Source organism: Sapajus apella, unplaced genomic scaffold, assembly GCF_009761245.1.
Source record: "Sapajus apella isolate SASKATOON/1434 unplaced genomic scaffold, GSC_monkey_1.0 scaffold19, whole genome shotgun sequence".
NCBI classification, from domain to species: Eukaryota; Metazoa; Chordata; class Mammalia; order Primates; family Cebidae; genus Sapajus; species Sapajus apella.
This window is the reverse complement of record NW_022436959.1, coordinates 12,343,802-12,357,832: the sequence shown is the minus strand read 5'-3', so window position 1 is coordinate 12,357,832 and position 14,031 is coordinate 12,343,802. Positions and strand designations below refer to the sequence as shown.

At 40.1% G+C, this 14,031-nt stretch overlaps 2 protein-coding genes across 6 annotated transcripts in view; both read right to left on the bottom strand.

Moving 5' to 3' along the window:
- Positions 1-14,031, bottom strand: part of OSBPL3 (oxysterol binding protein like 3) — a 191,738-nt gene that overhangs the window by 42,704 nt on the left and 135,003 nt on the right. For 3 of the 5 annotated variants that reach the window (XM_032286967.1, XM_032286969.1, XM_032286968.1), the window contains 3 exons: positions 10,727-10,834; positions 3,934-4,068; positions 2,242-2,335 (listed from right to left, as the gene is read on the bottom strand). In XM_032286967.1, the coding sequence (XP_032142858.1) occupies positions 2,242-2,335; positions 3,934-4,068; positions 10,727-10,834 (337 nt within the window). The remainder of the gene's footprint in view (positions 1-2,241; positions 2,336-3,933; positions 4,069-10,726; positions 10,835-14,031) is intronic. The other 2 variants (XM_032286970.1, XM_032286971.1) reach the window with 1 other exon arrangement.
- LOC116557471 (keratin, type II cytoskeletal 8-like) overlaps positions 13,586-14,031 on the bottom strand; it is a 2,294-nt gene continuing 1,848 nt past the window's right edge. Inside the window, exon 2 of the mRNA XM_032286972.1 lies at positions 13,586-13,990. Coding sequence (XP_032142863.1) covers positions 13,803-13,990 — 188 coding nt within the window. The 3' untranslated portion in view covers positions 13,586-13,802. The remainder of the gene's footprint in view (positions 13,991-14,031) is intronic.

Below are 14,031 nucleotides of genomic sequence, written 5' to 3'. Positions count from 1 at the left end.
GCCTGGGCAACAGAGTAAGACTCTGTCTTCACACACACAAAAAGGCAATGTTAGTTGGCATTCTAGCAACATGGCTATGGAGTGAGACAGAACCAGCTCTAACCTCTAAGCTTTTCCTGGCTGGTGTCAACATAGCACAGCTGTGGTCTTACATTGTGGACCATGCCCCTCTTCACCTTTGACCTCTGAACTCTCCAGTCAGTCTGTGCTCCCTGTGGCTTCCTCTCTATAATCTCAAAGAGATGGATGACTTCCACTTTGTCGATCCTCCTCATCTACAGTGGGTTTGCCACTTTAGTGTGTATGCTGTTTGCCAAGGGAGTGATGTTTCTTCTTTTCTTTTGCCTCCTTGTTTTTCTAGAAAAATAAGCAGCACAGAAACTTTCTCCAGTGTTTTTGACCTTCTTCTTCAAACCCACTGGTTCTCAGACTTTTCTACGAAGGGGTTTATCACCCCAGAAACATTTCAAACAAAATACAGACCACAATGAACATCTCATTTGTAGCAGGTGTGATGCTGCAAGAATACTCTTCCAGAGCATGGTAAAATTACCGCTTTCTTTCCCTATAGTGTGGTTCCTCAAAAGGTGGCTCTTTAGCAGATAACAATTCATCAGTTCACACATAATATTGGGCTGAGAAACACTGAAATATCAAAAAGGTGCATGACACGGTCCCTCTCTTCTGTGTAGATATGAAAATAGGTGGTGGTTTGAGTATCCAATGCACAGTGCAGACAAACCTAGAGGCGCCAAGGCATAATGAATACCGAGACTGATAAATGTTTGATGCCACAAGGACCCATGCAGAGAACTGCCCAGGTGGACAGATTCTTTTTAAGGGCACCTTCCTAAACAGGCCAATCTGCTTACTGAAGTCCTAAATCAGAGCTGTTTTGGGGGCTAGCCAGACACTCCAGATACTCCACAGTTCAAACTAGCATTATGAAATATCTTTCCTGCCCATCATTTCCCTTCTTGGGATCAACCAGTAATAAAGGGTCATCTTAGGAGATACCCTGAGGGGTCTGTCCTAGGAAGTAGCCATTTGTTACTTTCAAATGTGTTGTTTTGAAGCATCTGAAGCTATATGACCACTTGGATCATATCTTTTATTATATCCCTATCACATTCCTAAATTATAAAAACCCCTAGATATCTAAGGACAAAAAGCCATATTCTAACATGTATGCAGAGAGAACACTAGACTCTAAAAGGGATATCTGGGCCAGGCACAGTGGCTCATGCCTGTAATCCCAGCACTCTGGGAGGCCAAGGTGGGTATATCACTTGAGGTCAGGAGTTCAAGACCAGCCTGGGCAACATAATGAAATCCAGTCTCCACCAAAAAATACAAAAATTAGTTGGATGTGGTAGTATGTGCCTATATTCCCCAGCTATTCTAGAGGCTGAGGCAGGAGAGTTGCTTTAACCCGGGAGGCAGAGGTTGCAGTGAGCTGAGATTGTGGCACTGCACTCTGGCCTGGGCAACAGAGCAAGACTCCGTCTCAAATAACAAAACAAAACAACAAAAGATATCGTTAAATTTTTTACATTCATATAATTGGCATACATTCACTTTATAAAAATAAAAATTGGCACAGGCAGACATTTATTTGAATTAACACATCTTTTACATGTGGCTGCTGCCTCCTCTCCTAGATTATAAAATCCTTGGAGGTGGTGTCTGTGTCTTAGTTTTCTTATATAGTACTTGCTAGAGTTCTTAGCTGTCTTACATAGTACTTGCTAGAACTTTTTGTTTGTAGCAGGTCCTCTACACAGTTCACCCTTGAACAACACATGTTTGAACTACACAAGTCCACTTGTATGTAGGTTTTCTTCTGCCCCTGCTACCTGTGAGACAGTAAGACAAACCCCTTTTCTTCTTCCTCCTCCTCAGCCTACTCAACATGAAGATGACCAGGATGATGACTTTATGATGATCCCTTTAATGAACAGTAAATATCTTTTCTGTTCCTAATGATATTTTTATAACATTTTCTTTCCTCTGGCTTACTTTATTGTAAGAAAACAGTCTCAAATACACATAACACACAAAATATATGTTAATAGACTGTTAGTAGTTAAATCTTTGGGGAGTCAAAAGTTATACATGGATTTTCAGCTATGTGGGGTGTCAATGCCCTGAACCCCCATATTGTTCAAGAGTCAACAATACAACTTATTAGTATTCTATGAAAACCCAAACTTTTCAGAGATTAAATAATGTAAATCTTACCCAAGGTCTGTCTCTCATTATCTAAATCGTTACTGAGATTATCTAAGGAAAGATTATCACTTATGTCACTGACGTATGAGTCATCATCAGAAATCTACGGGAAAGAAGAAATAACATTCATTAGCGTTAGAATAAACAAAAGCCAGATTTTCACAAAACTCTTACTCCATATCATCAAACATGTTGAGACCCACACTACAAATACTATTGGGCACTGTTCTCATAAAGGTCCATATACCAATCTGCCAAGGAGGTGTTCAAAACAAATACCTGTTCTTAAAATTCTTATACATTCTGAATTAGTTCTCACAAGGAAAACAGTAAGCAAGCTCAAGACTGTTATTATAAAGCTTCTTATTAATTCAGACTGCATTTTCAGAATTTATCAGTGTTTGAGTAGAAGGAGTTACAATTTGTCTTTGAGCTATTTGTGTAAAAAGTATCTTCTATGGGAATACATAAACAAGATGACTATGTTTCTATTTAAGAAATAACATTATTAGTACACATTGACACAAAGCAATGTTAACTATGATAACTGCTATTCAGGAAAGTGTAATTTTTATGCATCAATTTAAGACAAAAATGCTATAAACCAATGTTATAATAATCATATTATAATAAAAATAATTATATATTATAAATCAATATAGGTCAAATCCCATGACTAAAAAATTTACAGGATGGTAATTTCCTTCTCTGTAGTAGATACAATACATTATTAAGTAGGTAGAAGTCAAAATTATTAACCTGTACTCGAAGAGATGTATACCACTTTGAGAGACTAAGGCGGGTGCATCCCTTGAGGCTAGGAATTCGAGACCAGCCTGGCCAACATGGGGAAACTCGTCTCTACTAAAAATACAAAAATTGGCTGGGCATGGGGGTACACGCCTGTAACCCCAGCTACTTGGGGGGCTGAGGTGCAAGAATTGCTTGAACCTGGGAGGCAGAAGTTGCAGTTGGCAGAAATCATACCACTGGACTCTAGCCCTGGGCAACAGAGTGAGACTTTTTCTCAAAAAAGTAAAAAAGAGAAAACAGGCTGGGCATGGTAGCTCATACCTGTAATCCCAGCACTTTGGGTGGCCGAGGCAGGAGGATCACCTGAGATCAGGAATTTGAGACCAGCCTGGACAACATGCTGAAACCCTGGTCTTTACTAAAAATACAAAAATTAACCAGACGCAGTGGCGTGTGCTGTAGTCCCAGCTACTTGGGAGGCTGAGGCTGGAGAATCACTTGAACCTGGGAGACAGAGGTTGCAGTGAGCTGAGAATACACAAGTGTACTCCAGCCTGGGCAACAGAGTGAGACTCCATTTCAAAAAAAAAAGGTATAACAAATTTAACAAATCAAGTCATAGAAATGAGCAAACATCCAATGCTCTCTACCTTTACTTTTTCTTTTAACATATAGTGTACTTTTGGAGTATATTTGTACTTTTGCGGTGTGAGCTATGAGAGATCTCTCAGAATATAATGACTGAAAAAGGTCACTGAGTTTGGTGTTTCATAATTTGATTATCAAGAGGACTGGGGACTTCCTTTCCTTGCACAGTCATTATGGGTGGAAAGAGACAAAGAGAACTTATATCATTATGGATAAATTATGGATTATTTACTGAACAGATTAATCAGTAAAGCAACAAGAGAGATTTTTGAGGCAGCTAACTGAAAACAGTGCTCAAACCTCATTTTCTGAAGAGCTTGGAGATAACAGAACTTCCTGAGCATCAAAAAACTCGGAAAGGGAGTCAGTGATGGAGAGTCTACTTTCATTAGAAAGCTGATGAACCAGAGCTCGATTTTCATCTCTGGAGTTTTCCTATGTGAAGAACAAAATCAAAAATGCATACATTTAGAAATATACTCAAGAGAAAGAAAATAAACAAATGATTTAGTTGTACAATACATGAGGTCGCAGGCCCATGCAAATAAGCAACTCGAAGCAGAGGTCAGCTCCCACACTAAGAAGCAAGCCTCATGCAAAACAGAAAGTTCTTCCTGCAAATGGTCACCTCACTTCCAGGCACTATCACATCTCACACACATGCAACAAATCACAAGGCAAAAAAACAACTGTCTGTTTCATTTAAAACTCTTTGTTTCATTTAAAAGGGGAAAAATTCCAGTGCTCTCTGAATCATATCCTCTTATTCACTAAGACTGCTGGATGTTTCTTTTTATACTAAAATTTCCTCTGCATTGCACTGATGCATGTTCCTGCACGGCTGGTTCAGACCAATATAGCTTTCTTCTGCCCCTATGCTCTCCGAGGGAACAATATGCTGCTTTTGAGGTGTCCCTTGACAAATACACAGTGAATTTGGGTCCAGAAGCACCTTGGTGGCAGATTATTTATTATTCATTGATGAATGATATAAATTCTCTTTGTCTGTCTCTTTCCACCCACAATGACTGTGCAAGCGAAGGAAGTCCCCAGTCCTCTTTATAATCCTCTACAAATAATACAACAGAACTTCATTATTTTCTAACCTCGCATGACCCTACATTCTCCACTCCACTGGGTCTGGACTTGCCCTCTGGGGAGGACCTAAAGTATTGGGTAGTGTGTTTTCTATTCTGTTTGGAAGTGGCAATTCGATTCAACTCAACAAACTGAGTGAATGATTTATATATGGTCCTGAGCTGGCCATGACAGGATATCGCAATGAACCAGGCAAGCTTTGTGGCCTGAATGCGTGGTGAGAGAATGCATCCAACAAGCATCAGACCAGGACTGTGGAAGAGACAAAGTGCTGGCAAAGTGGAGAGACTGATTCTGATTAAGGAGATCTGGTTTGGGGAGGGCTTCACAGAGGTGGCACCTTAGGAAAAAGAACAGATTCAGGACAGGCTGATTTGATTTCTTTGAATCAGAGTGGACAGGTAGTAGTAAAGCCACTCACATTTTTTATTGGGCTGACAAAGGAGTTGCTTCCATATCATCCAGAATAATTTGGTGAAAAGGCAGATTATATCTTGCCCAGAAATCGTCTGAATTTGGGATGCATCCCTCAGTCACATAGGGAGGGAATGCTATGACAAGAGGGCCACAGCAGATTTCCATAATTAATAAAATACAGTGATCCCTTTATAAATTGGTTGCTTCTGTTTGTAAATATGTATCTATAAATTGTCGAAACATATATCCCTTCCCCAAATAAGGCATCTGCCCAAGGTATTAATGATCCTACCCATTTTAATACCATGCAGCCTTCTGTAAAGCAAGCCTCTTCTCTACCCTAACAGAGATGACTGTAGAATCTTAAGTATCACAGCTGTTAACTTTAAGGAAAAGGTCTCTGTCCTTAAAAGAGCCAGGCATAAAGCTATTGAGTTTAAAAACATCGTAAGGAATAGCTTCTGTAACACTCACTCAAACAATAGAATTGTCCTGTGTCTTCTGTGTGCTCCTGTCACAAAAGATGCTCATGATTTATTTAGTTGCTCTACTCATTAATTTATCACTCTTGCTCTCTCTGTATCTTCCTCCTTATAGACTGATGGGTCAGAAGAATTTCTCGGCTGACCAACACTGAAAATAATAGTCCTAGCCCCCAGCCCTTTCTGGTGGTGTCTTCCTGTATGTACTAAAAACTCACCAGCACTGCTGCAGCCCCAAGTCTCCAGCACGGTGTCTTAAACAACTCAGGACCTCATTTGTTAAAATATTAACCCAATCGGTTCAATTCCGTAATTTCCTTTCACATTTGCAATGCATGATCGGTTATCTATTGTTTACGTTACAGAAAGTTAAATCAAGTGTGTCCAACCCACAGCTCATGGGCCACATATGGCCCAGGATGACTTTGAATGCGGCCCAACACAAATTCATAAATTTTGTTAAAACATTATGAGATTTTTTTGTGACTTTTTTTTTCTGGCTAATCAGCTATCATTAGTGTTAGTGTATTTTATGTGTAGCCCACGACAATTCTTCTTCTTCCAATGTGGCCTAGGGAAACCAAAAGACTGGACACCCCTAAGTCAAATAAACAGAGAAAAAGGAGGAAAAGGAACATTCATAGTTCACACTATAATAACCACTATAGGCATTTTAACACATTTCTTCTTTTTTATACATGTCGTTTTGCTTTGTTCTGAAATAACTGTAAACATGCTATTTTCATATCTCTACATATGCAATTTTATAAAGTTCCCCCAAACAATACTGTAAGATAGTTTTTTTCAAAATTAAAATGCATTCTGAAACATATGTATTCAAAATAGAAAATATTAAAAAGTGTAAATAAAATATCACTTCAAGTCCCACTGAAGTGGATATGAATGTGGAAGTGGATGTGGCCCCTATTAACTTCCTGGTATTTTCATATTAAAATATCTGTGTATAAATTTTATTTTGAAAAACTGAGATATACATAGCTTACATATTGTCTGCTTCATTCACTAAACATTATATTGTGAACATTTTCCCTGACCATTCAAAATTATTTGAGACAATGGACTTTCATTGATAAATATTTTATTACATATTTGTGTCATGGAGTAATAATAAAATTAAGGACGTTTACAGATTTGCGAAAATGGTTTAGTATGTTTGTAAATATGTCTTTGCTTGTATCTTGTTATTTCTTAAATCAATTATTGGGAGAATTATTAATAACATTTAAGGCAAAATATATATTATCTAATCACACCAACAAATAAGGAAACATGTTTTTTCTATATTGAGGGCACTGCATACCATAATTTAGAAAATGTTTGTGCTAATCTAATTGTTTCAGTTTTCGCTAGACTGAAGAGTTTTTCCTTTTTAACAAACAAGCTTGTAGAGATGTTAATGTAGGGAAAGGCGGGATGAAGCGTGCATGGGAACTCCCTCTGTATTTTTTTTTGTACTTTCCTGTGAATTTACAAATATTGCAAAATAAGTAAAAAAAAACCCACACTCATAAATATCTGTATTTGTATGTGTGTGAATTACGGCCTTTTTCCATTTACTTGTTAAAGTTACTCGATATTATTTGTTCATTGGTTACATATTAAAAACATTATTAATTTAGCATTACCTCAGTCTGTCAATTTCACTGAAAATATTTTTCCCAGTCTATTATTTGCCTTCTTATTTTTTTTGACATACATCACTTTTTATTTATTTATTTATTTATTTTGAGATGGAGTCTTGCTCTGTAGCCCAGGCTGGAGTGCTGGAGTGCAATGGCACGATTTCGGCTCACTGCAACCTCCACCTCTCGGGTCCCAGTTCAAGCAATTCTCCTGCCTCAGCCTCCAGAGTAGCTGGGATTACAAGCACATGCCATCATGCCCAGCTAATTTTTGTATTTTTAGTAGAGACGGGGTTTCACCGTGTTGGCTGGCTGGCCTTGAACTCCTGACCTCATGATCCGCCCACCTCAGTCTCCCAAAGTACTGGGATTACAGGCGTAAGCCACCGTGCCTGGCCGATCACTTTTTACTAAAAACAAATATAGTCAGATCTAATCAACATTCCTTTTGCAATTTTTTTCTATTGCACCCCAATTTAGAAAATCTTTCCTACTCTAGCAGTTTGATAAATACTTACATTAATATTTTTCAGTTTGAATTTGTATATTTAACTTGAATTTGCTTTTGATTCATTTTAGCATGCAATGAAAAGATGTAAACTTCTTTTTAAATTGCTTTGGGCAGGGCATGGTGGGTGGTGAGTGCCTATAACCCCAGCTACTTGGCAGATAAAGGCAGGAGAATTGCTTGAGCCCAAGAATTCAAGGTCAAGCTGGGCAACAGAGCAAGACTCTTGTCTCCAAAATAATAGTAAATAATAATAATGTAATAAACTTCTTTGAGCTGTGCCAACCTAATTTATTGAATAATCCATCTCTTTCCCAATGGTTTTTGATGCCGTTTCCAACCATAATTTTTATTTCTTTCATATACAAAATAATGTTTATGCCTGACAGAGTTATTCTGTCCCATTCTTAACCGTCATCACCTTAACTATGGGAGCTTGAATGAGTGTTTTACCTTCTGTTCTTCATTATATAGCAATGCATACTATTGAGAAAAGAATTGCTTTGGCCTCATTAGCTGTGAATTTAAATCCCAGCTCCATCTGTTACAAGCGGTGTGTCTGCGGGAAGTTATTTAACCTCTCTGAACTTTAGTTTTTTTGAAACTATCACCACCTACCTCACAGAGTCGTGGTTAGGATTTTGTGAGGTAATGCATTCCAATCCATACTGATATAGCAAACAGACAATTAAAATAATTAAGTTCCCTTCTCTTTCAGACTTTTCTTTAAAAGTTTTGGCCTTTTTTTAGCCTCTTAAATGGACATTGGATGTAGTATGGTGTTACCTCCCAAAGTCACTTGCCCTTTCATTTGGAAGCTAAAATAATCTAAGAGCTGATAACTTGATAATATTAAATCTTCACATTCAAGAATATAAAACAGGAGAACCTGGTAGGTTGCAGGTCATTTCTGATTTAACAAAAGGGAGGATTTTAGAATTCAATTAGCCAGGCCCAACACCAGAGATGGAAAACATATGCAGCTAAAGAAAAGGTAACAAAGTAAGCAAAGAAAGTGAGAATTCTAAAAAAGAGAGCACCTTGAGCTGACCCCATAGTTGGAGACTGTCATTCCCCAATAGAATATCAGAGGTGCCCGGGAGTTACCTAAAAAAATTTAACTGGAGTCAAGTTTTCAGTCTGGGAGGCCATTTTCACCTACTTTTCTACTTACGTCTCGAAGGCAACAACTTTACCTTTGCTGGGAAAGTTAGCCTGAATCACTTCATGATAAAAGGGATAAAATACAAGAAACAGAAAATTTCTGAAAGAGGAAATAGATAAAGATGACAACTGCATCACTGAATCAAGACTCAACAAGGCTGTTTTCGAAGCTGTGTGTTTGAAGGATTATATGGTTACCTCTCAAGGACAGTGTACAGTATTTCAGCTTTCAGGTATGTTACTTTTATGATCAGTTTTAAAACATGTGTTTGAAATATGTAGTTCAAAAACACACATTTTAAAAGACTTGTGATTTTGGTTCCCTTTCCAAAACAAATAGTTCCAAGTAGACATGCCAAGCATAATTTCATAAAAGCATAAATGAAGGTTATATATTTAACTACCTATTACATAATAATGTGATAATACTATTTAAAAGGTAAATACCGTCTGAAAACATGCACAAACTCCAGACACTGCCATGGTATGTGGCACCTGGTCAGTAATGGCTGATCATGGCCATAACTGGGCCCTGCTTTTAGAAAATGTGCAGATTCAAAAGAGGGCCTGCTCAGGCCTAAAGTCAAGGCACCATAAGTAATGCTTAGGTGCTCAATGCTGCAAGTGACAGTTTAGGTCTGGGCTAAAATATCTGAAAAGTGACCTCTTGGGGGTAGTGCTTCTTTAAAGGAATGTCATACTTAGCCACTATTATGTGCCTCACAAGCTTCTGTCAGACCGAGGCTAAGGTTCATGACAGCAGATGGGCCTGCCCGCACATGGCACCATCTGGTCTCCAGATGGGGTCAGTGTCCGTGGCCCTGCAGTCCACGTACAGACTGACTTCAGCCTCAACTCACCTCACTGCCCAGCACAATGACTTCCCAAGGAGTGAAGGTGTGTGTGGGGGGGTTGTTTTCTTTGAGGACAGGAAAACAAGGATGAAGGATTATGATTAAACATTATAAACTTCTTTAAAAAATTTATATAAACACACGCCTCTTATCTACTACCTGCCTTATATTTTTTATCAAGTGTACTCAGTCTAATTCATTTGTTAATAAAAATTTAGCATATCTGAAGCAGGAATATAATATAAAAAACAGCTTTAAAACAGTTTTTACTTTCATTACTCTTTTCCTACTTGTTTTTTGAGTAACCTACTTGTATTTTTCTGAAATTTCTCATTTTAAACATGCAAAGACTATTTTGGATAAACATGCCTAGTCTTGAGGAAAGACCTTTTTAATGTGCTTTTAACTGACCAAGACACTTTAATTGTAATACAGTATTTTTTTTCCCTCAGAGTATACAGTTGTGTTCTATAAAAGAAAAAGAAAATCACAGAAAAGGGACAAGGGAACAGCCACCGAGAAAGGGTTAGAGGGGAAGGAAGCTGGCAGGGAACCAAAATACTGCAGGTCAGAGAAATGTAGGTTTCTATAGTAGTAACAAGAGAAAATGTTTCCCTGTCTACAGTTTCCACTCCAGTACCACCCTGGTGAAAGGGGTGACATTCAGGAGGAAAATAGGGTAGATACAAAAGAAAGAATTCAGGGGCAGGGAGCAGCTTAAAAATGCAATTAGCAGCATATGCTCAAGAAAGTATTTGAGTCCCAGACCCCAGTCCATGAGGCAGCTGCAGCCAGCACCCAGAGAAGGAGGGCAGAGAGGTGGACAGCACCCACGAGGGGAAGCAGGGAGGCCGTGCAACCGAACAGATGGTATCACGGGAGCAGGTGGCGGTCGAGGAGACATTACCAGAAGAGAAACCTACCCACCTCTGCCAGATTGTCACCCGACTTGGCGACAGCGGGAGGGTCGAGGAGCAGAGACTCGGCATGGATTCTGTGTAAACGTTCTTTAAGATCTGTGTTTTGTGCTAGGGCCTGGAACATGTTAAAAATAGTGGGGCTCTGTTAATAAATGGATGTTTCAGAAAAGCACAGCAGTGGGCCCCACAGGAGTGATCTCTAAAAGCTTGATGAAACTCTCAGAGGACATTTCCTGGACTTTTTTTCCTTGAATGCTCTCCAAGAGGAAACTGGTTCTGAGATGCCTGGGAGATAAGCTGTAGGCTCTGGAAATGATGCTCCTTCTCTTTTCTCATTCCAGACATGGAAGGAGGGTTGGTAAGGGTGATAAGGAGGGAAGTCACTTCTGTTAAGACCAGTGGTTCCACAGCATCTCCTCCGCCTCCCCAATTGTCTGTATTCTCTTTGGCCAAATCCCTTCCTATGGAATCCAGGCTTCTATCAGCTTTGAAGAATATGCTGCCCCCACCCCTTATGATTGGGCATACTTCAGTGTTACTTAATTACCATACCCATTGACTCAGATTTTAGAATGTATGCTGGAGGCCGGCCATGGTGGCTCACACCTGTAATCAGTGGCTGACACCTGTAAGCACTTTGGGAGGCGGAGGAAGGCAGATTAGCTGACATCAAGAGTTCGAGACCAGCCTGGCCAACATGGCAAAACCCTATCTCTACCAAAAAATACAAAAATTAGCTAGCCATGATGGCACATGCCTGTAGTCCCAGCTACTGGGAAAACTGAGGTGGGAGAATTGCTTGAACCTGGGAGGCTGACAGAGGTTGCAGAGAGCTGAGATCGTGGCCTGGGTAACAGAGTGAGACCCTGTCTCAAAACAAAAGAAAGTGTGCCAGGAAGTAGGACTTTGTGAAAGACAAACTTTGTAATGTTTAGGTGCTCAGTGCTGCAGGTGACATTGTGGGTATTGATTGTTCTATTCATTCTTCAGGACTAAGACAATTTATTTTTACAAAGAAATGAGTAAACCTCACTTACCTGCATAAGGGCTTAAGGACCATGGCTCTAGGAATGGGTAAGTGTGAGATGAAGAGCAAATCTGAGACTACCCTAGGCTTCTTTTCTATTTCCCTCGGCAGGCCCCATTCCTTATCTCAACCTCTCAACTATGAGGAAAGTGGCTGAAAGGTAAAGGAAGCTGTTTCCTTCACGCTGATACTCCTGTGCGCTTCATGACCAACTGTTCTCCAGTGATCTGTCTGTGGAAGGGGACAAGTTCTCCTATTGTCTTCCCAGACACTCCATGATCAGCTCCACCAGTGCTTGCATGCAGATTCAGCCTGTCCGTCTTCCTGACTCTTTTCTAAGAAGCTCTGAGTCTTTTCCATCTACCAGGGCCTACAGGACCGACCTGCTGAAAGCACAGAAGGACGTGGCACTGCCTAATCCTCTACTCTCCAGCAGGAATGCTGGCTTTATTTTTCAGTCCCCGCAGAGCGTATGGGCTATTTGAAAATCCTACAGAACTATTTAAGAAACACTGCACAAGAGCTAAGATCACGCAACCACATGTAACAATCTCTTTGGAGCACTCACTTTATTTTCCACATGCCATGTTACGGAGACTAGAATCTAAGTAGAGCTTGGAAATTGTGCTATTTTATTAGTTTTTGTTTCCTTTGTAAGCCACAGGCAGAAGCAGAAGACAGCAACATTGTGCATACAGCATCAACATATCCATTCTGATAGCTCTGACATGGTTCTAAAAATCTTATTTTCAAAAAACAAGTCCTAAACCCTATCATCAATCCAAGCCAAAAAGGAAAGAAAGGATCATTTGGTTTTATCTGAAGTTTCCAAAATCATGAATATGGATGAGAATGAATTCCTTAGTGAAGGTGAGAACAACCTTGGCCTAGGATACCGCAGCCAAATAGGTCTCAGTGGCCAGACCTCTGCAGGAGAAGGCAGGGAGAGGAAGGTCCTAGGGAGAGGGACCTTGTAAGCACATCAGAGGTTCGTTTTGTAAATGCACTAAAAGCTAGCCTAATGGGAGCAATAAGAAATTTAGGAAATAAAAACCAAAAACACTTTGCTTCTGCTTCTCTCAAACCAAAATAGCACCCAGTGTGCAGATGTCTGCTACAATAAAAAGGGGGGACAATTCTATCTGTGACCTTAATTAAGACAAAGTTAAGACTCTTTTTTATATATGGAGCAAGCCAATGTTATTTTTAGTTTCTTTTGAAGATAGCGTACTTGGAATGGTCCATGAGTGAATATTCCTTACGTATTCTACAACAACTATCTGTGCTACTGGCAAAGGATTTATCACTAACATTATACGAAAAGCATCAGTTTTCTTAGCAATACGATGAATAGAAAATATGAATCAGTATTTTCTAGTTCTCTCAGTGCCTGTGTTGGCTTCTGGTTACAAGATCCTAAAATTCACCTCCCCTACCTGACTTGAAATAGAAAATTCAGTATTGCTTCAGATGGTAATTTCCTATGTGCACACACTCTTTCTCTTTCTAAAGAAGGAATTCCAAAGTACAAGAAAAGAGTAAAAGCAAATCAGTATGCTATTTCAAAAGTTCTCTAGCCTCCTGGTAGATACAGGGTAAAAAAAAAAAAAACCAGATAACTTTATTCAAATAGAGGTGGGACATGGCACTTTAATGGAGCCCAACTATTCTGAGGAATGAATTGAAATAAATGAAAAAAAGAGAGAGAATGAGTGACAGAATGGCTGAGAATCATCTGGGATCCTGACAGTGATTTTCCTGTTATTATGAAGGTATAGTGATTGCCTGACAGGCACTTTTTTTTTTTTTTTTTTTCCCCGAGCTAGCTGAGATTTTATATTGGACCAAAAAAAAAAAAAAGCCAATTGAATTGTTTTGCAGCTGGAGGCATGGGCAAGGGGGGTCCCCAGGCAGTAAACTCCCCGCGGGTGGGCCGAGGGCTAGGGCTGAGCATCGGGTGGGTCTCCCGTTCCCTGTGCTCCCCTGCACAGCAACCTCCCTCCTGGGCTCTGGGCAGCCTGAGGAGGGGCAGGCTGGGAGGGGCTGTTGCAGCTGTTCACTTGGGCAGGACGTCAGAGGACTCGGACACCAGCCTCCCATCGCGGGTCTCAATCTTCTTCACAACCACGGCCTTGGTGGAGCTGGTGCAGCTGAAGGTGGAGCCCGCGCCAGAGCCAAAGCTGGAGCCCAGGCCGTAGCTGAGGCCGGGGCTTGTGAGGCCCCCATAGGCAGAGCTCAGACCACCTGCACAGCCGCTGGTGGTCTTCGTGTGGATACTCATGTTC